Below are 22,646 nucleotides of genomic sequence, written 5' to 3'. Positions count from 1 at the left end.
CAACTATTTATATTGCCTTAAGAGATAGCTGTAGCCTTCATAAAATCTTGAATTCTTTTGGGATCAACAGCGGAGTACTGATCTTTCAATTTTGTAACTTAAAAATATTTCCTTCGGGTTCTCTCCAAAGTCCGGGCATTCTGTTACTATGTGTCTAAAGGTGAAATCTGTACGTGCCGCCTCCGACTCAGAAGGGTGTCTCATCTCCCTGGACGAGGTATTTGTGGTCCAGGAAGGCATATGTTATACCTAACCGAGTAAAAACAACTTCATCTCTCCTGGAGAGGTCCGAAGGTTTTCGTGAGCCCAGTTTTGACCTTACACCGTGGAGCTTGTTATTTTGCTGTTCACTCCGGTGTTTCTCTCAGGCTGGAGATGTAGATCTTGAACTTGTTTTTGACGTCTTTCAGTAAGGGTGATTGGGGGTGGGGGGAGGGATGGGGGCGGCTCTTCGTTGATCTCTACAGAAGGGACAACGATTCCTCCGCTAGGAGATCGACCTGCTCGTTTCTTCGGATGCCCACATGGCTAGGTAGCCACGCGAACACGATATTGCTCCCCTTTACAGTCAAGGAATGTCTCTTCAACTGTATCTTAACTATTTGCGGGTGTAAGATTTACAGGATTGGCAAGTTTGGTGAGGCAGGGTAAGGAATCGAACAGCCTTAGAAAATTTGTTTTGGGAGAATTTTCTACTGTGTCCAATGCCATGTCAGTAGCAGTGACTACCGCAGAATAAAATGGAGGCTCCCCATAAATAAATAAATAAATAAATAGATAAATAAATGTGGTATGATATATATAAATATATATATATATAGAGAGAGAAAAAGGACCTTTTAAAAACTGTGCAGCGTTGGAAGGGGCGTTGACGCATACCGGACCAAGTCTATACCATTTTTGCGACGTCCGTTTGCAAGAATTTTTGTGTGTGAATACGTATTGACAGCTTTAATCTGCACTCCATGGTGCTTAATCAATGTTCGTCAAAAAGCCCTCTTGACTCGAGTGTTCATATAACAACATCTGGTGGTCTGCTGATAGATGATAGGCGTTATCTTTTGCTTACCGCCAGTCATATGGGCTGAGGAACGTGAAACCTATGCGCCAATAATAATATTTGTACTAATACTTAACTCACCGGCAGTGTATGGTGTAATGGTTTGTCCTTTTATATTTACACTCACAAGACGCGAGTTTGATTCCCGAGTGGGGAAGTGGGGAATTTAATTATGTATTTTTTTAAATTAACATTTTAAAATTAATTTTTCTTCTTCTTAGTGCTGTGGCTCTTTCAGCCCTGGCGGCCGTCCCTTGCAGACAGTATCTAAACAGCATGCTAGTTCTTTAAAAAAATTATTTTAGCCAGTGCTTGTCAATTATTTTTTCTTATAGACAGCGCCTGTTTTTATAATGCCACCTTTGAGAGGACATTTACATTTTGATATCACCCACCATCTCGTATCGCGGGCATAAAATCACGCCTGTCACAACCCTGGGTGATCCTCATCGCCGGCCAACAACTAAATTATTAAATCACCTAGATTCTACTAGATCTAGTTGGCGGTACCGCCCAGAGTTGGCGAGCAGTCAGTGATCTTAACTATGTTGATGGAGGAGTCGATCGTTTGCATTCGTAAAATTAATGTGGAAGAGTGCTCTCAATTCAGTAACTGTTGGGTTTGGGAGAAGGGTTGGGAGTGTGTGTGTGTGTGTGTGTGTGTGTGTGTGTGTGTGTGTGTGTGTGTGTGTGTGTGTGTGTGTGTGTGTGTGTGTGTGGTGGGGGGGGGGGGTGCCGGGGGCAACCTTGTTGTAATATTATGTAGTTTTTTGTTGTTTTTTTTATTCGTGTGTTCACTGTTTCACGGTTTCCTAACCGACCCCTCTCCCCACCCCACCCTATTCAAACTTTCTGTATTTATGTTAGTGCTAACGATATTTGTGGGGATTGGGTTTATGCAAGGGGCAACCTTGTATGCTATGTAGTTGGGTTTTTTTTTAAAGTGTTGTTTTCACTGTTTTGCAGTTTCCACCCTCCCCTTTCAAACTATTTCTATGTTATTTATGTAACTTTTGTTGATGTTTGTGTTCAGTTTTAGGGTAGATTATATCTGTAGTGGATAGCTGGTGTCTTACATTATCATCCTTGTGTTTTCTGCTTTCATGATAGCATGCATGCGTACACTTCCCTGTTTTTTATTCGCTATTTATCATGTTACTTGAATCAGGTATCGTCGAACCTGTCTTAGTGGTCATCTCTCCCTAGCAGTCATCTCTCCATAGCGGTCAGATGTAGTAACGATACCTGCTCCGCAACACCCTTGCATATTTCGTGTGCTTTTAAACCTGTCCCTAGCGGTCTCTGCCGAGCGTGGCCACGATCAGTCATAGGGACAACACGACCCCAAAACCTACTCAAAGCAGTCACTTGCTACAAAAGTTGTCAGTCTATGTGAAGAACCTCCTATGATAGATAACGATTTTGGTGGAAATAAAGTTGAAAATATGTTTTAAAATTTTGGATTTTAAACCATCAGTTGGCTTTGTCAGGTCTCCTAAGTGACCATAACTCAGACCCTGTTGACAGCTATGACCTGTCTTTTACAGTCAAATTTCATCTGTAATCTTGAGTGACCGTTATGGACAAGTTAGACTGCAGTGAAGGTTTTGAAAAATATATAATATTGCAATAAACTGTCAAATAGCATGCGAACCGTGTTGTATCGGTATACAGTAGCACAGTGCTTGTCAAACATTTGAAAAGCCTGCGGACACTTTTGCCACCTTCAAGAGGCTACAATTGTCATACAGCCAATCTACATGTACATTATTTACAAGAAAGACATAAAATAATAATTGTCAGTACCCAGGGGATTCCCACATCCCACCAAAATTACCAAATTGCCCACAAGTAGGGGACATCCCCCAGGTCCGCGAGCATTTCTGTAGCTGTGAAATTTGTCTCTGCTGTTTGTGTTATGTGCGCTTTTCAACTTAAAATGTCACGATGGCTCTGTAGATGTCCTGCCAGACTGAGCTGCGGATGACCCAGGGTGTGCGTGTAATTGCTTTGTAATTAGTGAAGCTGAGTACATTTATGCAATAGAAAAGTGCCCAATGGGTTACTGCGTTCTATGTCCCCATGTGAATGGGTATGGTAAATTGAAACTGACTAAGGTGACTAATGAGTTTTTAAAAAAATTTGCAAGCCACCCCCCCCTCCCCGAGGGAGTTCAAATTGACTAATGAACCAGTCCGTATGTTTATTTTAGGAATGCCCAAGAGCACATGCGCACCTCGCGCGATAAAGAACTTTAACTTTCTTTTTGAATGAGTCTTCGACGTCTATTGTGTAGACCTTATGCAGTTGCGAGCGCTGTAGAACTCTTACTTAACAAACTAAACTATTGTGTGGAGGGGACGCTTTTAATTGAGTTTTGTATCTTGGTTGTTTTGCAGGAATGTTGTATTCCTCTCAGAATAGGATTACCCTGACAGACAGGTCAACACTGGCCTCCTAAATGATCTAAATTTTGTCAATGGGAAGAAAAAACAGCTACAAAATAAAATGAAATTGAATGCGGCTAACTCCTTTCTTTAGTCTTCTTAGAAAAACAAAAATAACTCATACTTTTTTTTTCAGCCTGTCATAATATCAGTACTCACCGTTATGCTTTGCTCTTCTGACAGGTCCACTCACTGTCCTGTGCATGGTTTAAAGCTTTCTATGTTCGCTTCCCCTTTTTATCAGTCTTTTAATTTTTTTCTCTTACAATGAATGTTAATGCTGTTATGTACTCTTTCAATGGTTTCTCTCTCCGCATCATTTCAGGGTGGGGTTACAATGATATTATTACATCATGTGTGATCATTTCGGGATGTGTTTGGAATGATTTGATTACATCATATTTTCGACAGCTTCGTGGACTTTGATTGGATTATCTTTATTAATCAATGTCGAGATAATTTCTTTTTGCTACTAGAGACTGACCATAGTGTGATTCTTTCAGGGTGTTTGAAGAAAAAACAAGGAGAAAAGAAAAACAATTGTGTTTGTCACTAAGCTGCAACTTGCTCTCTTCAATGGGGGCTGAAAAGAATAGTTGAATGGGGAGGGAGAAGGGGGGGATCAAAGCTTGTACCGGCACAATGACTTATATGTGTCTAGTAGGACTCCTACGGAAGAGCTGGATGACTAAAAGAACTTTCTCTCTCTCTGGGTCTCTCTGTCTCTTTGTCTGTCGCTGTCTCTGTTTTCTGTCTCTGTTTCTGTCTCTGTTTTCTGTCTCTGTCTCTCTCTCTTCCCCCCCCCCCCTTTTTTTCTCTTGAATTGTCAACAAAACAGTCAAAAGACTTGGAACTCACTCACTCTCTCTTTCTCTCTTTCTTTCTCTCTCTGTCTCTCTCTGTCTCTTTGTCTCTCTGTCTGTCTCTGTCTTTCTGTCTGTCTGTCTGTCTGTCTGTCTGTCTGTCTGTCTGTTTGTCTCTCTCTCTCTCTCTCTCTCTCTCTCTTTCTCTCTCTCTCTTTCTCTCTCTCTCTCTCTCTCTTTCTCTCTCTCTCTCTCTCTCTCTCTCTCTCTCTCTCTCTCTCTCTCTCTCTCCATCAAAATAAAAGTCGAATGACTTGCAGCACTCATTTAATCTTTTTTTCTCTCTTTTGTTCCTCCCCTAGGTTTGCTGGAGACGGTCAAGCAGTCAGACCCAGCCACGTGGTCACTTAACCCTGACCAGTTTGGCGACCTGGCTTCTTCCCTCAACAACTACTTCAACCAGGCCGCACTCTCGCAGAGTCAGAATAGGGGAAGCGACAGCGGTACACTTTTTTTTTTTAAAGCAAATCCGTAGAATGCTTTCAGATTTTGTGGTAACCGTTATTAAACAGTAATAATAATAATAAGAAGAAGAAGAAAAAGAAAAACAAAAATAATAATAATAATGATAATAATTGCATATATTTTGTGCACATCCATGCTCTTTAGCATGCTCTATGCGTTTTACAACTACTTCTTGAATGAAAAACCTCGCCAATTTCTATTACGTGAATCCTGGTCAAACCCCCCTTTTTAACAAAACATTTTATTTCAATGAAAACGCCAACATCTACCTATCTAATACCTAGTACACACTGCCAGTCGGATTCATTGGACTGAGTCGGGGCCATCCAGATGTTCCTTTATTTTATTATAATTGAGACAAATGATTTCTAGATAATTTATTATTGTTTAGATGACGGAACATATTCAGCATCCTTATCACTGCTACTGAGTGAGTCAGGATTGTAAAGTTAAGTTTTTAATAACCTAATAGTGTTGACAGGGGCGTTAAGCCCACACCATTTCACCATTTATAAAAGGTTAAGTTTGAAAATCTTGTGGCTCAGCCAGGTTTCTCTTTCTACCTTCCTCCATGCTGGCGTGATACCGGAAAATGTCGCATATTCAGATTTGTATAAATAGAAATGGAAATGGTTGTTGTTTTGAAAACTGAAGCCATGGTAGTAACAGGTGTTCTGCTTGTAGTATAGGAAAAACCCTTTCCCATGAGCTGGATGCTGTTGAAGGTGCTTGTGTGGTAGGCGGGTGCTCTGGCGTGATTTGCTCCTCCTTTCCTATCAAACATCGATCGTCCTTATCTCTCGTCCTTGTTTGTGTTTCTTACTCTCTTGTAATACTTATAATCTTTCGCACTTATATGACCTTATTACCTTGCAACTGCTGTAAAACTCTTATTAAAACTGAGCAAGGACTGTGATGACGGAGTCGGATGTTGCAAAAAAAAAAATTAAAAAATATTGCTAATGTTGCAATGACAGGAGTGAGTCATTGAGTTAAAGATGGGTATTGAAAACTGTCCCTAATTTTCTTTTTTATTTATCTTATTTTTAAGATACAAGTGTTTTTATGCTCAAATCGACATAATTTGGATCATCAGTTAGAGCCAGTCTAGGCTGAGAGGGACACAGCATCTCAGCAGAAAGACCGAGATACTCAATAAAAATGCTCGCCACTCAAGAATGGAACTCGGATCCCCTGCATGCGCCATGCAGCATTGGAGCGCCTAACTGCTGCACCTGAGATGCTGGTCCCCCAGTTTTTGTCGCATTCACAATTTAATGATAAAAAGAAATGAGATTGTGGGACGAAAGTGAAGATTCTGTGTTTTCTTTCTAAGCTCTACCAGGTTCATATCAGACTATGCTCTGGAAGATGAAGATACCTGATAAATAATATGTTCTTGACCCAGGAAACAAATTCATGTCTTTTTTTTATGTATGAAGAAAAAGTTTCTGTTGCAGCACAGTCACCATATTAATAGTGCTAACATTTGGAGACAAGCTGACATAATGATTTACTTCTCGGATTTTATCCCCATGGATATGGATGCGTCAAATTTATTGGCTGAGTTTGTAAAATTCATTAATAGGAAATATACATGTCAAACTTTAAGAAAATGGGATAAGGTGAAAGTCTACAAGTTTGACCCCTGTGTTGATTTTCGGCTGATATCTACATTCATGGATTGCGAGAAGTAACTCAATTTGTCAGTATGCATCACATTTGTACACATTTTTAGATGATAATTCTATTACTCTTCAGGACACTTTTTAAAGATTTCTAAATCGTGTTCTTATTTCTATTCTCAGGTGGTTTCCTGAATCCACCCAGTACCACAGTGCCCCATTCAGCTATTCCACCCAATGTAGGTTTCTCTCTTATTCCACTTGTATACATCTTGTTTGTTTTTTTTAAAAATTCATAATTGACACTTACATCTTATTTTTTTGTTTATAAATTCATAATTGAAACTTACATTTTTGTGTGTTTTTTTTATAATTCATAATTGACACTAACATCTTATTTTTTTGTTTATAAATTCATAATTGAAACTTACATTTTTGTGTGTTTTTTTTTATAATTCATAATTGACATTAACATCCATCTTGTTTGTGTTTACGCCTTTGACAAGAACGTTTTGTTTGTGTTCAGCAGGTGGTTGGAGAGCATCACTGGAAGGTTCTGCCTTCTCTTTTCTTTTCTTCCCTTTTGTGGTTTGTCTTTCTTTTCCTCTGCTTAAAATGGTCGTTGTTATGTTTTTTGTGCCTCTCTTTACTCAAACAATGAACAAACTTTTTTTGGGGTTTTTTTTTCATTGATAAGTGCATCTTGTTTGTAAATTTTACATTATTGACTCATAAAATGTAACATCTTGTTTATGAGGTTTTTATCGTTGACACATAGTGTCACATCATGTTAAGAAACTTTATGTCATTGACAGGTAACACAACATCTTGTTTATAAGTTTTATAGATGGCAGTTGGCGGTTGTGGTGTGCTCCTTCTTTTCTATCCAACACTTTTCTATCGTCCTTATCTCTCCTACTCCTCTTTTGTGATTGTCACTCTCTTGTAATACTTTAAAAAGGCTCTTGTAACGAAGATTATAAGTATTATGAGAGAGTAACAAACATAATATTCATGAACACCGATGCGCCCCAAGGTTGTGTAATATCCCCAATGACTGTGCATTTTATAATGAAAACATTAAACTAATAAAATTTGCTTTTGATTCCACTCTACAAGGCCTTGTAACAACAAATGAGAATGAATACAGGGACGCTGTAAATGTATTTACAAAAATTGGTGTGATAACCACTTCCTTTTACTAAATGTAAAAAGACAAAGGAATTAATAATAGACTTTAGAGTAAAAAAAGACCAGTTGCAACCACTATGAAAGATGAGGAGTTGGAGATGGTAAGCTCATACAAGTATCTTGGTGTAACAGTTGAGAACAAACTTGACTGGCATCCCCTTTGCATAAAAAAGTAAATTAAAGAATGTTCCTTTTAAGGAAATTAACAAATTTCCGTTTTGATAATAAGATTATGTCCCTTTTATACGTTTCTATGATTGAAAGCGTGCTATTATTTTGAATTTGCTTCTGGGTCGGGAATTGTAAAGTGAAAGATAAAGAAAAATTTGACAGAACCATTAAGAAAGCCAGCAAGTTCTCAGGATGTGATTTTACTAGAATTGATGAAATGTACAACACCACACGTATAAAAAAGATGAAGAGCGTTATAAACGACCCATCACACCCCCTTTCCTCGCAACTTGTAAGATCATGCAGCGACAGATATGTATCTCCGAAAACAAAGAAAGAAAGAGATAAAAGAAGTTTTTTACCCTCTGCCTCTAGCACAAGGCTATTGTCAGAATGAGCATTGATGTGTGTTGCTCTTTAGGGTATGTATCTATATAACTCCAAAGGTCTTGTTATTAAATTCCTGCCTGTGGCTGAATAATGCATCTGATGTGAATGTACATTTTGTCAGATTTACTTTCCTTTTCACATTGAATTTTAATAAGAGTACTATATAATTTTAATTTTTAATGTATACCTGCATGTGTTTTTACGGTCCTGTAGAGCCAACAAAAATTTCCCTCTAGGATACTAAAGTATAATCTTATCTTATTTAATCTTGAATCTTATTCACTTAAATGACCTAATTGTATTGCAAGTGCTGTAAAACCCTTACTAAGAAGATGAGTTTTTCATGTGACATCTTGTTTTGTATCATCAACACATAACATCTTGTTTGTGTTCTGCTCCAGGTGGACCGTGCTGTGACTGGCATCCAGGGAAACCCCAACTTCCTGCATGCGGACGAGATCGACGACGACTTCGAGTGGGACAAGCTGCTGTGATGGTATCAGCCCACGAAGCGACGGTGGTGACGAAGACGACAGACTCCGATAACTCGACACTGACGCCGATGACTCGACACAGACGCACTGTCTCTCACCAGAGTCGTGACGATATACGGTTGAGATGGACGAACAGACAGACCGACAGACTGACAGATGGACAGACGGCTCTATGTGGTTAGGACTTCCTGCCATTTCTGTTCCCAGGCCGCGCCGTTTGTGATGATAACGGAATGATAGAAAAATCTGTTCACATGGAATTTTCTGAGTTAAAAAAAACACATAGTATTTTTTAAGCTGTAAGGTTCGGTTGAGTTTATAACATGATCAGAGGTGTTGATTTTCAGGATAAATAAAAAAATCCAGATTTCTAAAATAATACAGATATTGCACCATATATGAACAGTTTTGCAACAAAATGAGACATATATCCATTCTACCGTTTTGAAAAGAACAAAAATATATTTTCGTCATTTATTAACTGAACAAACCTGAAGAACTTTGTTTTTAGTGGACTGGTGATGTACACCATAGTTGATTTGTGTCGTTTGTTGAAATCTATGTTGGACTTTATTTAAAGTGATGTTATATCCACACTTCTTTTTAACAAAATGCTACATAAACACATTGATTTGAGACATAATGAGACAAATCCATAAATTTCAATTCGCATTTTTTATTTTATAAATCTTTATGATTAACCAGTAGAAGCTTAGTAAAACACAGTGATCAATGGAAAGAGTGAGACGTTTGTCCGGAACCAGGGTTTAGGTCTGTGGAACGGGGTAGGGAGTTCTTTCTTCGTGGCAGACGGATATGTGTTGCCAGTGTGTTCATGCCATATTATTATCCTCGAGACATTGCCCGACTGGCTCTATTACGTGACGTGGTTCTGGTTGCTTTTTGGCCCAAGGGTGGTTTGGGTTTTTTAATTTGTTTTATTCAGGATGTAAATGTTGAAAATTGTTTGATCCTAGGGGAGTAGTGAGTGAGTTAGAGAGAGAGAAAGAGAGAGAGAGAGAGAGAGAGAGAGAGAGAGAGAGAGAGAGAAACAGAGAGGGAGACAGAGAGAAAGAGAGAGGGAGACAGTGAGAGATGTGATATCATTCAATATACAGTAATACCCAATAGATCTGAATTTTGTACATAGCTAATAAACATTAGTTCTTGTTGGACTCAAGGGTTATGCTTCTCTTTCTTCGAGACACAATTCCTGTAAATGTTTTTTTTTTCCGTTTAAAATTTTTTTTTTGTATACAATGTAATTGCGGGATCTCCCGAAATCTATTTTATTTTCATTCCATTAAACCATGTGATCTGCATTGCCATTGATGCGTGTGCTAAAACATTCCATCCCAAATGTCATGTATTAATGTAGCAGACTATAGCAAAAGTTTCTTTTTTACATGGTTTTGTGGGGCAACCAGTCCCTGCATGTGAAAAACAAATTGATGAATATTTTTCACAGATTTCATAACTTTTGTGTACATAGTTTATCGACAATTTATCTTTTGATATAGAATAAATGTGCTGATTTTTTTTCTCTCTCAGTTACAAGAAAGTGCAATTTCCATTGTTTGATTTTTCATCTGCATTTTTGACCACTTTTGTGTGCATTGATCTGTTACCAATACTGACATTTTTACTTCACCTATGCACACCTTTTTCCCCCTCCTACTTTAGCATATTATTTTACTTTTTTTTACCTTTTCTTATTGTATGAGTGTCTGCCATCGTGTTGGTATGAAGGAAAATCAATTCAGTGCAGTAAAATGTTTGAGAAAGTGCTCTGTCAGCTCAATTGATGTCATGTTGGGTAAAGCATGCAGGTGTCCCTGGTTTGAATCCAGACGGGATGTTTCCTGACTTCAGGTGCTTGGCTTTTTGAGGTTCTCCGACCGCTTGGCTCAGTCATAACGGAGATCATTGTTCCTCTACACTTCAAAGTACCTTACAGTGTTGAAAGTGATGTTGGATCTATATGACACTTTGATATCAGGTTCATTCACTCTATAGGGTTCCTTTAAAATGACATTGTGCAAGACTTTGCTGGTTTATCTATGGAATCTCTTGTGGAGAATACTATTTGAATATGGGAAAATTCTGCAAGAGAAACAACAAATTTTAAAAAAGGAAATATGACCTGTCTGTTTTGGGTTTTTTTTCCCTGTGGAGTCTTCATGTGTGTGGGAAGTGCTTTGTCAGTTGTGGAGTCTTCATGTGTGTGGGAAGTGCTTTGTCAGTTGTGGAGTCTTCATGTGTGTGGGAAGTGCTTTGTCAGTTGTGGAGTCTTCATGTGTGTGGGAAGTGCTTTGTCAGTTGAAGATGATCTTTCTTCTTTTTAGTCAGGTCTGTGGTATCTGTGTTACATTGAAGTTGTTGTTTTTGAACAACCTTGAAGTAACTTCCAGGACAATTGAGTGCTGATTTAGCTTAAGGTATCTTTTTCATTTTTGATAGGACACAGTGTTTTATCTTTTTTTTTTCTAAAAAAAAACAAAAAACCCTTAACCTAAATTGGGATTAATAATAATGTCAACTGAAAATTTTTTTTTTTACATTTATTTGTTATAAAATGGACTTTTTAGGAAACTTCTAATGTAGGGGGGGGGGGGGGGGGGGGCAAATCGGTGACGGTTGGATGGGTCCAGGTGTTCCTGTGGTGCACTTGTTCGTGGCCTGTCCTTTTGTGTTCTGGCACCTACCACTCTTTCCTTCAGTTTAAGGTCCATGTGAGACCTAAAGAGTTGTTGCATAGCCCAACATGTCGGGTTGTAAACACTTGTAAGCCTATGTGGAGGGTAGTTTACATTATTGCTGTAGCAAGAAAAAAAGAATGACTTCACTTAATTCTGTTTCACAGGGGTGAGTAAAAAGACATTAGGTGTTACTTTTTTCTAAATGTTTATGAAGGGATGGGGAGCTGTAACGACATATTTGTATGTGAAATATAGACTTTACAGTATTTTTAAAAAAATTGAATCTTCCTTGTTTGTTTTTTTAGTTTCCTCTGAAATCCATTATGTTGAAAAATAAAATAAGTTTATTTATTTATTGGTTGATTACACTTGGTCTGTCCGTCCATGATAATAATGCTTATTATTATGCAAAGTATTTTGTTGTTTCAAGCATAGCAATTTGGTTAAGAAGCAAAAAAAAAGTATAATATATCCATGTCTATTAGCAGCATTGTGAATGTTTTTGCTGAGCGAAAATACAATTTTATTTATGAGAGACGTTAAATAACTTGCCTGTGATACCTGAAGTTATAAACCCAACAACAGGGTTGCTAAGTGGCACAGACTCTTGTGACCTTTGACCTGTGTTATTTTTATCTTGTGGCCTAGCCCACTCTGTATTTTGAGTGGTTATTAATGATTCGTCTTCTTTCTCTGATGATTATACAATCGTATATTTTGATTACACAATGCATCTGTGTGTATATTTCGACTCTTTATTTACTTCAAAGTCCCTTTTCTTTTTTTCTTTTTTTTTTTCTTATTGTTCTGCAAAAGTACATTCCTTTCTTTGAATATGTCTCCTGCTTGTGTCTTCTGTATTCTTTCATTCCATCTCTTAAAAATAAGTGTTTGAGATAAAACATTCCGATTGTTGCTCAGTTTTTCATGTTTTTGATATTTGTTAATCCCATGCTCTTTGCCGAAGCCAAGATAGAAGCTGGTGCCTTCCCGTTCAGGCTAGAAGTGCTTGCGAAAGGCTTTTTGATAAATTGGGCCGTGTTCGATATTTAAACTCTTGTCCTTTTGATCGTTGACAGGATCTTGAATCATTACTGTTGTGAAATATTTGGAGAAAAAGATTGCTCTAACCAATGGTTTTGAAGTGCTTTGATTCATTTTCTTTCTTAAACAGCTTGTAGGTCATGAAGCGAATAATCTGCTCCTTCTTCTGTGTTTTGCACTTTTCGGAAGAAATTTGTTTTGTTACATAGCAGAATTATTTATAGTCAAAATGTAGGTGCAGATGTATCAATATGAGGCTTGCTGGAGGGCTGTTGGTAGCACCAAAGTTAAATTGTCGCTTTTAAGGACAAGAGGGCTAAACCAGATTTCGGGGGTTTCAAGAAATCTTGACCTACACCAAAAGTGGGCATTGCCCTACCTATAGGAAAAGTTTGGTTTCACTGGTGCGTGTATTTGATTATAGAGAAAACTCTCCATGACTTTCAAAGAAACTGAACAATGGGCAAAAACTTTACCTTCGATTTTCTCAAAACAGCGGTTTTCAGGATAGCCCCCTTGTGCTTAAAAGTGACGAAATATGTGTCTAAGTCACTTATATTTATGGTGTGGTGGTTCTGCTCTTCACAGCTGCATTCGAAAAATGCAAACACAATTCTAATTAGAGGAAGTCTACTTCATCGAGTATCTTCATCTGTTTGCTGTGATGCTGTATCCTCCTCAGCCTGGATGGGCCCTGACCAACAGGGTCAAAGCAGCCTGCCTCTTAGATGAGGTAATTTGGTATCAGTTATAGTGTTTAATAAGTACGGTCAAGAGTCAAAATCTACTCTGAATACAGAGAGAGGTATTACTTTTCTGTTACATTTCCTGCATGTGCTATGCATAGAAGTTTATCATCCCTTTTTACAATTTTTGCAGTATTTGTATTTGTTTTATAAGATCCCTGTAGCTTCCGAAAATCATTCTTGATATGTTTTGCTTTTATGGCTTTTTAGAAAACAGATGTCATCATCACATTTATCAAATGGTATGTTTTACCGTAGAAAAAAATACACTTGAGACTTGGATATGGTTGGTCATATTTAATCAGAGAGAAAATGAAGTGAGTGACGACGCCGTAGCAACAAAGCGTTAACTGTAAGTTACGTAATGGTGCGATGTGGACAATGTTGGAAAGAGCCGAAGATCAGAAGAAGAAAAGTTAACTAGTTACTACCATGATCCTGGCTGAGGGTATATAGATACGTTAAAACTGGTCACGCAGAACTGGTTCACCTGCCTTCTTGGTGTTTTTTCTGATACATTCTCTCTGTGACGTACGGCAGTCATTTTCGAACTGGTTTCAAGTTCCCTCTTCCTTTAGCTGCCATCTTCTGTCGTAAGTTTTTAGATTTTGCTCTTGATTTATGTCCCTCCAGATGGGGGGGGGGCATCTAAGTAGCCTGATGATTGGCAAAAGTTCCTATGTGGTTTGCTCCCTCTTTCTTATTCAAATATCTATCTTTCCTATCTGTACTCCTTCTTTTCTTTGTTTATTACACCTCTAATCTTCAGCGCATATATGAGCTGATTGTGTTACAGGTTCTGTATAACTCTTACTATAAGAAAACAAGTAGCCTGATGGAGGTCAACCTTTACTCTTTCTGACTTTTTTTCCCTCTCAATTAAAAAGTGTTTTTTTCGGTTGTTGTTGTTTTTTTCGGTATTCTCCCATACATGGAGAAAATTGTTGCTGATGTGTTTTTTTAAAATGGGTTCTTCACCTTGACTTTGAGTATTGAAAAGAGACGTTTTTGAATATCATTCGCTCGTCCCCTCTCTCAGTCTATGATTTCTTTGTAGTTTTCCTTTACCCTTCAGCAATATTATTTTTGTATTATCTGGTCTGTGGTCATCTGTCCGTCCATTACAGACATAATAATTTTTTTCCATATTCATTAGTGTGCCATGTGCACAAAGAATATTTTTGACGGCTCTACATTTTTGGCTCTGTAATACACTTGCGTCCACTTGATTTGCCTTAAGGGCTGTATCGGAGAGAGAGACGCTTCTGCTCATCGTTATTCTGACAACATTCTAGTAGGAGCTCAATACAGTTGTGAACCCCGTTCGCAAGATGTCATTGGTATATTGTACATCGTTGCTGTTTCAAGAAAACTGAGCAACTCTGGTCCTGTTTCATTCATAGGATAGAAATGGTTTAAGAGTTTAGAGTTACTCATTTTTCTTGTGACAACAATGATATGTATTTGGGCCCATGTTTTAATTCTTTAAATACTGTATCAGTACAAGCCGCGAAGGTTTGGATGTAAAACAAAGGTTCTGCCTGTTTTTGTTATTCTTCTATACCCCTATGCCTTGATCCATGATGTGAAGATGACAGCCTTTCAGTTTTTGCTTGCCTTGTGTTTCTTCCTCCTGTTTTCTGGTTGCTTTGATGACGGAAAACATATGAAGAGTAAGTGGGGGGGGGGAAGCAGCGAGGATATGGCATGAGTCACAATTTTTCAATTTCTGTAATTGTCTGTCATCATGGATTGTTTGGCCCCTGTCTTTTAAATGAAGTAAATTGTGTCATGGGGGGAGAATATTGACAACACTTGTATCTGAAGCAGAACATGTGTTAAGTACATTTGCATGTTAGTGTTTATAAATAAGAGACAAATACCTTGATGGCATTGATACGTGCACATTGGAGTTATGTAAATTGATGACAGTGGTATCTGCATTTGGGAAGAATATGCATTGATGGCACTCTTGAGTACACGTAGGAGGGGTATACATTGGCGCCTTTGATGTTTACTTATGAGAGAAATATAATACATTTCTGACTTCTGATGTCTTCACAGTTGAGGAATTTACATTGATGAAACTGGGAGGAAAGTACATAGGTGGCTCTGATGTTTCCTGTATTTAAAAAGGTGTTCCTGTTCTTGTTTTAAAAAAATGTATCTCATGTAAATAGTTCATTTTTGTAAGCTGCTAAAATGGTACACTTTTAATTATTCTTTGTTGTATAATGTCTTAATGTGCAATGAGTTGAACTGCTGAGAGAAAAGGTAGGTACGTGTCCGATATTCAAGAAAGGCCACATCAATGAGTACCGTAATCATTACCTGTATTAGTGAATTTTGTCAACTCTTGAGAGTTCAGATAATGTGATGGAAGTTTATAGGGTAATGGTTAGGTTGTTCACCGTTGTCCACAGAAAATGTGAGTTTGATTCCGGTATGAGGAACTGATTTATTTGAGCTGCTCCATCTGTCTGCTGGGATGTTGTGTAACACTCAGCTGCTGGCTTGTCCCTGGCAGGCCGGGCTGAGACAGCGGGTCACCAAAATGATCTAAATTCCGTTGATAGGAGTGTAAAAACATTTACAGTCATGCACAATCGCATGATGTCTGCAGCCATATAGCCACAAAAACCCAGAAGATGACAGCCTTGACTACCTTTTGGGGAAGAATTCTTTAGAGAGGCTTATTTAAGATTCCAAGATATTGTATTGCTTTATATACATTTGTCTTTTGACGTACCATTTCTTTGCTATTTGCTTTGACTCTCAATAATTCACCCGTCCTGAGATCACAAAGTGTAGTCGCGAAGTGTTGCTTTGTGTGTAAGTGAGCTGTATGTAAAACTTTTATGTAAGCATTAGATTTGTGCCTGATCAGCTGGTGTATTTGTTGATTAACTGCAACTGGGACCCTGATATTTCGATTGAATTACATTTATTTACATTGTTAAATTTAAACCTGTACTTCTGTAAAAAGCAAAGACAAGGTTATATTAACTATATGAGAAGTTGTACGAGCTCAGAAATTATTAAATGGTGAAAAGTTGTAGAAAGTTTGATATTGTTATTGAAGTTGACACAGTGAAATGGTATGCAACTTTTTTGCAATAACTACTTTTATTACTGTAAATTGTCATACAGAAGACCTCTGACTTTTTATTTTAGCGGATATTGATTTGATAAAGTCTTGTGTGTGTTTGTAGCCCAAGATATTGGAAAACCCAGACGGTCTTAGCTGCTTCAAGGGACATGCCTACATCCTTTCTCTGTATCATTTGCTACCTGTTCAGCTTCTCGCTGTCTGCGTTTTGACATCCTTTCCGTTGCTGTGTTAAAACAAAAAAAATGTGTTCAAATGTAATTAATCAATCTCTTTTTTGTGCATTCATTGTTTTGTTTTTGGTTTTTAATAATTATATCAATCTCCTTTTTGTGCATTCATTGTTATTTATAGGGCTTTTTTGTCTTATGTTTGTAAAGAGACTTTTGCTGTTAACAATAAATGTTTAAATCAGCTGTGTTTGTGATGGGTTGCGTATGTCTTGGGAGCGGTATTGTTTTCTTTTTCTTTCTTTTTCTTTATTTGATTGATTAAAAAAGATTATTATTGTTTTACTGTTCGAGCTTTTTGTCAGGAAACGTATCATGTCAGATATCACATGGACACAACTTATTGATTTGACAAGCGTCATGATGGATTCCCCATAATGTCCTAGGGCGTTTTCTCTTTCCCTGTCTGTACTTTCCACGATGATAAACCCTCCTCTCCCTACTCTGGTCTGTTTGGTTGTCATCTTGTTGTAGACGGGCTGTTAGCCGAGTTAATGAGATACCATGCAAAATGGCATTGATGACTCTAGTGACCCACTGTGCTCTGTTGTTGGTTTAGAGTTTATTGATTATTTTTTAGTTTTCGCTCAGCTAGGGATGTAGATAACCCTCTTGACTATCTTAAAGAGACCTTCGGCCCATACCTGCTTGTTTCTTGAACGTGAAAAGTCTTTTTGTTGTAGTTTGGAAGACCTCTGTTGTCTGCAACAGGCTTCGTGTCTGCCAGACACTAATTGAGATGGAGCAAAACGCTGAAATCTCATATTAATTGTTGTTCTGCAACAAACTGTTGAATTAAAGTTAACCTGCAATATTATAGCAATCAAATGTTGTTTCTCATCTTATTCTGTTGGCACAGCTCCCTTTTATGGCATAGCTCAAGAAATATTATGCATACCACATTTTGCAAATAATCGACTGACACAGTTTTGAGATGCAGTAGTTTGTTCCTTTGTCCTCTTGTTTAAGCGTTTCTAATTTAGATTTGACCACTATAGAAATAGAATTGGCGGGAAAAAGTCTGTTTTAAAAAAAAATGACAAATGTTAGGCGATGGAGGAGTAAATGTTTATTCTTCTGTATTTATATCATGAGCAATAAATAAAAGTAGCTAGATCTCTCTCACCAATCACACACACACACACGCACACACACACACACACACACACACACATATCCCCCCCCCCCACCCCAAACCGCTTACATCCCAATTTGTACTCTATTTTCACCGATAGCATAGCAGTGTTGTAACCAGTTTTTAAAGGTGCTCCATTTTCTATATCAAATTGACAAGTTTGTAAAATACGAGAGTATTTGTAATTGTTTCCTGATTTTTGTTTGAGCGTCCTTTTCCTGTGATTTTCTATGTTCTATGTGTATATATACATGTACTTGAATACCTTGGTATTGTTCTTTTTAAAGGTTTGGGGAAATTTAGAATATGGTTTATTTGTATTTCATTTCATCAGTGACAGCAGGAAAAAAAATATACATAATAATTCGACGGTCTGCTGTTCAGATGTTCTAAGCCCAAAATTATTATATATATAAAAAATGCATTTTCTTTATCTATCGTGTGTGTGTGTGTGTGTGCTTGTGTGTGTGTGTGTGTGTCTGTGTGTGTGTGCGTGTATGCATTGCGTAATAATATGCTTGTGAAATGTTTTGTCAAAATTCAAATTCTGAATGTTGAAAAAAAAGCAAGAAAATGTACCGTACATAATGTAGGTACAGTTTTTTAAAAAAGAATTGAAAGAGAACTTTTTTTTTCTTCTCTTTCCTGAAAAATGTTGCTCTCTGGGCTTAGAATAGTTGAACAGCTGGCCAACGATGTACGCTAATTTACTGTAAACAATACGGGCAATGTTAACTTGAATTTTACAGGAACTTTTGGGGGTTTTTGGGTTTTTTTTTACTGCCACTCTAGAAAAAAAACTTAAGTAATTTATCGTAAATAGTGTTGGCAAGTGGAAATAATGTACACATGTACTGTACAGCATTTCCTTTTGTCAGGAATAGTACGGTACGTGCTGCTGCACTGTGCAGCAATCGATGAAGCTAGAAAAGAGGAAGAGAAGGTGCTGTTGTGCAACTAAGAACAAATACAAACATTAGTATAAGTTCTTTGATACGTTATTGTATCTGAACATAAGACAAGAGAGTTTATTAATTTGCGTTAGTTCTCCATTTACATTGGTCAAAAATGGACTTGCCTACTTTCGACAAAAATGGACTTGCCAGCGTCTATGGTGTAGTGGTTAGATGCTTTGCTGTCACTAGCAGAAGATCCGAGTTCAGTTCCTGTGTGGAGAAGGATTTTTATTGAGTATCTCAGTCTGGCTGTTGGGATGTTGTCAAATATCTCTCAACCTGAGTTTTCCCTGACTGGCAGGATGTACGCTGTCCTTGTAAATGATATAAATTGGGTCTATGAGGGCATAACAATGCCTTTGTTCAATTTTTTTTTTTTTAAGTAAAGGAGACTGAAGTTTGGTTCAAGGTTTTTTGTTGAATTTGTTGTTTGTTATTGTAAATGCTTTTTTTAAAACCCTTGTATAACATCATTTTATGTCACAACGGTAGAACGAGTTGGAACCATCATATAATGTGATGCACATGGCACATGATGAGTTGGTCCGCCGGTATTGATTGATTGTGCTGCCATCACTAGAAGAGCTGTTGTGCTGTTCTCTCATCCTTCACTTCACAAACACGACCTTCTTGATACGGACTACTTTGTGTTGAAGAAATAAAAGAAAATAATAATTGAAATGAACTGATGGAGTTCCTTTTTTTTCTTCTTTTTTAAATGTTGTGGCTTTTTTGGGGGGGCAGACTATAGTACACATGGGTTGTTGGCGAGTGCTCTGGTGTGGTTTGTTTCTTCTTTCCAATGGAACATCTATCGTTCTGATCTCCTCTTCTCCTTTTTTATGTTTGTTACTCTCTTGTAACCCCTCTAATCTTCTGGCGCTCATATAACCTAATGCATTTGCGAGCACCGTAAAACCTCTATTAAAATTAAGACTATAGTACTCCACTGAAGTAGCACATAGACGTAGAACACAAACAGAATATAGTGTGGTCAAATATTCGTGGTGCAGCTTATTTTCAAATACTTCAACTATGGAACATAGACTCTACGGCTTATGCACAGTGACTGGTATCAATTTGTCTTAACAGATCAATATTTTGGTAAACACCAGTGTGCTGTATTCTAGAAAATTTCTTAATAAGTACTTAACAAAAATCCAATTGAGTGGTTTCTACAGAATTTAAATAGTTTACAGCTGTAGCAATGTTTCTTTTAAAAAGAAGTCCATAATTATTTTTTTAATAATGGCGACATTATGCTTATTAACGCACGTTTTTTAAACTTTGGGTGCAAAAAATATGTTCACTATAAAATTAGATCTAGTTTCTTGTGACAAGCTTAGCAATTAAAAAGTGCCGTTGATGACGTAGGCCATATGCGTATGCAAAATATGTGTGAGAAGCGGGAAGTGCTGTGAACAATCTCATTTTCCGAGGGGACAGAAATTTATAGTATTTTATATAAAGTTCTGAAGAAAAGTTTTTTAAATCTGACCTCAATTGTTGTTGAAAAATATGATTAAGCTAAGACAAATCGATACAAACTGCTGTGTAAAGTATGGGGAGGGGGGGAGGGGACATTGGTTCACCAGTCAAAGAGATATTGAGGGTAGGTTGCTCCATGAATTTTTGACCCCACTATTATTGATTAGCAGGTGCTCTGGTATGGTTTGCTTTTTCTCTCCTATCAAACATCTATCGTCCATACCTCTCCTTTTTTCTATATCTCGCTAGTAGCACCTCTTATAATCTGTTTGTATTACATGACCTATTTTTGTTTTGCGAGTGACGTTTAACTCTAAAACAACCCCCCCCCCCCAAAAAAAAATAAAAAAAATTTAAAAATGTTTAAAAAAATTAGAAAATGAATAAATAAATAAATAAATAAATAAAAGGAAATATAAATAAATAAATAAATAAAATAGAATTGGATAAAAAACATAAAGGAAAAAATGGAATTCTTACATGAATCACCTAGTCGTTTATTGTGTTTGGATTAAGGGTGCTCTGGGCGTGCCGTTAGCTCATTACCACCCAGGGCTATGATTAGAGGGACCAATGGTGCGATTTTGAATAAAGTTGAACTGTTTAAAAAGTTTTCAAGGCCCTGCACCCTTTTTTCCCCGAACACACGCTCACTTAGCTTAATCTTTTAATATTCTCGGAAATCAAGGAGGTGGACCGCTTCCCTTTCACTTCGAAGCAACTCCCCCCCCCACACACACACACCAACCCGATTGCTCGTCGATGGGAAATAACTACAAAATTGATTTAAAATGTTTCATTTTACCTGTTGCTTCCCTTTGAATGTTTTCAACACAAATGATATTATGCCCGTTTACCATAAGGCTGGCCAGTTGTGAAGGCTTTCCACCTTGTTTCTTTCAACTCTTTGCTGTTGTTGTTGTTGTTGTTGTTGTTGTTGTTTCATTTTTTACAAGGGTTACGAGGCTTTATTGACCTCGAATCGATGCAATTTTTTCCCAGCAGGTCTAGAGGAAAACAACATCATTGTTTATCTTACGGGGGAGGCGGGTTGCTTGAACCCTGCCTGTCAGGACCAACCCTACACAATATTCCAACTGCAAAGATATTATTTAGTAATATTGAAGTACATGTACTTTCAGTACGCGACGGTGACGTCACGCGTGTCAGCTTTGAGGACAAGAAGGCCAGTTAGCACACTACCATTACCAGCAGTGTTGTGATATTGGATAGTAATAAATAGTACTGTTTAGCAATAACGATGTTGCACTTTTGTGTCATGCTTGGGTGTAAGAACCGAATTGTTCCCGACCTTTCGGCCTTGTGCTGAGTACAAAACGAGACAGCTGCTACTGAGGCTGATGAGGCTTTAATTAGCTTCAATTATCTCCAGTGGATGGTATCTGTCCTCGTAAAAAAAAAAAAAAGAAAAAAAACCCGGAAAAAAACCCCGGCTTGAAAAGGACAGTAATCTCAACTTTCACGCTAGCCGAAGTATTGTGTTCAACTAAACATAATTAAACTGGCTTAGAAATTTGATCAAATTTTTTTTACTGAGGTTAGTTGAAAGGTGGGTTTGATAAGCACACGAAATAAACTAACTGATCTTTAGCTATAAAAGTAAAAGCCCCGATTTCAAGGCCTAGTGTGTAAAGACACAGGTCGTCTGTCCAGACATGAGCTGATCGTATATTATAATGATATCGCTATCTCAGAATTACAAAACTCTATTTGCTCAGCACCTAGTTTTGAGAAATTTGACGTAAAAATGTTGATGTTTCACAACATGTCAAGCTTTTTCGAATACAATTCTTTGAATATCTTGAAAACGACTCCAAAATAATCTTACGATTTTGATAGAGCAGATAGAACGTTCTGTTTCTGACAGCATGGTCTTAGTAACACAAAACAGCAACAAAAAAAATGTCAGAACTTTGTAATTCTGAAGTAGCAATACGGATACAAATCGAGGCAGTTATGAAATTGGAAAATAATCACAGATTCTCTCCCCACAGGGCCGGGGCGGATAGAATCAACAAAGGTGCACACAGACAACAACAGAACGTCGACACAACAATACCCCGCACATATTTACTTGTTTAGATCCAGCGTGGATCAGTAGATCGACGGTTTCCGATTAACACAGTGAGGACGCGCTGTTTTGAGGTACATTAAAAAAAAAAATTCGTAACTTCCTTATTCATGAAGATGTTGGACATTTTCGTTTACTTTATCTGAATATTTAGAAGGACAGGCAACAAAATGAACATTATATAATCTGCCCATTCATGTTTCTAATGTGTGTATAAAAATTAGAAATGTCACTATTTTAGAATTACGAAGTTCTATCTGACATTTTTGGCCGTTTTGAGTTACGTACACTCCCGGAAAAATTTTCTAAACGAATGACTTTTATTCAATTTCATGTAATTGTGCAAGAAGTTCATAGGTAAATAGGATGTACTAGGGGTGAATTTGTTGAATTTTTCAGAAAAATGGGTCTCTATGGCGGCCATCTTGGATTTTCAAACTA

General features: G+C 37.5%; 1 protein-coding gene across 1 annotated transcript in view; it reads left to right on the top strand.

The window, feature by feature from the left end:
• LOC101857913 (forkhead box protein J3) overlaps window positions 1-11,866 on the top strand; it is a gene marked incomplete in the record, with an annotated part of 55,630 nt that extends 43,764 nt beyond the window's left edge. The window contains 3 exon segments of the mRNA XM_005111190.3: window positions 4,673-4,813; window positions 6,644-6,699; window positions 8,614-11,866. Of these exon segments, the coding sequence (XP_005111247.3) occupies window positions 4,673-4,813; window positions 6,644-6,699; window positions 8,614-8,706 (290 nt within the window).
• Between the last annotated feature and the right edge of the window lie 10,780 nt (window positions 11,867-22,646).

This window comes from Aplysia californica, unplaced genomic scaffold (assembly GCF_000002075.1).
Source record: "Aplysia californica isolate F4 #8 unplaced genomic scaffold, AplCal3.0 scaffold01022, whole genome shotgun sequence".
NCBI lineage: Eukaryota > Metazoa > Mollusca > Gastropoda > Aplysiida > Aplysiidae > Aplysia > Aplysia californica.
This window is presented reverse-complemented; position numbering and strand designations above follow the sequence as displayed.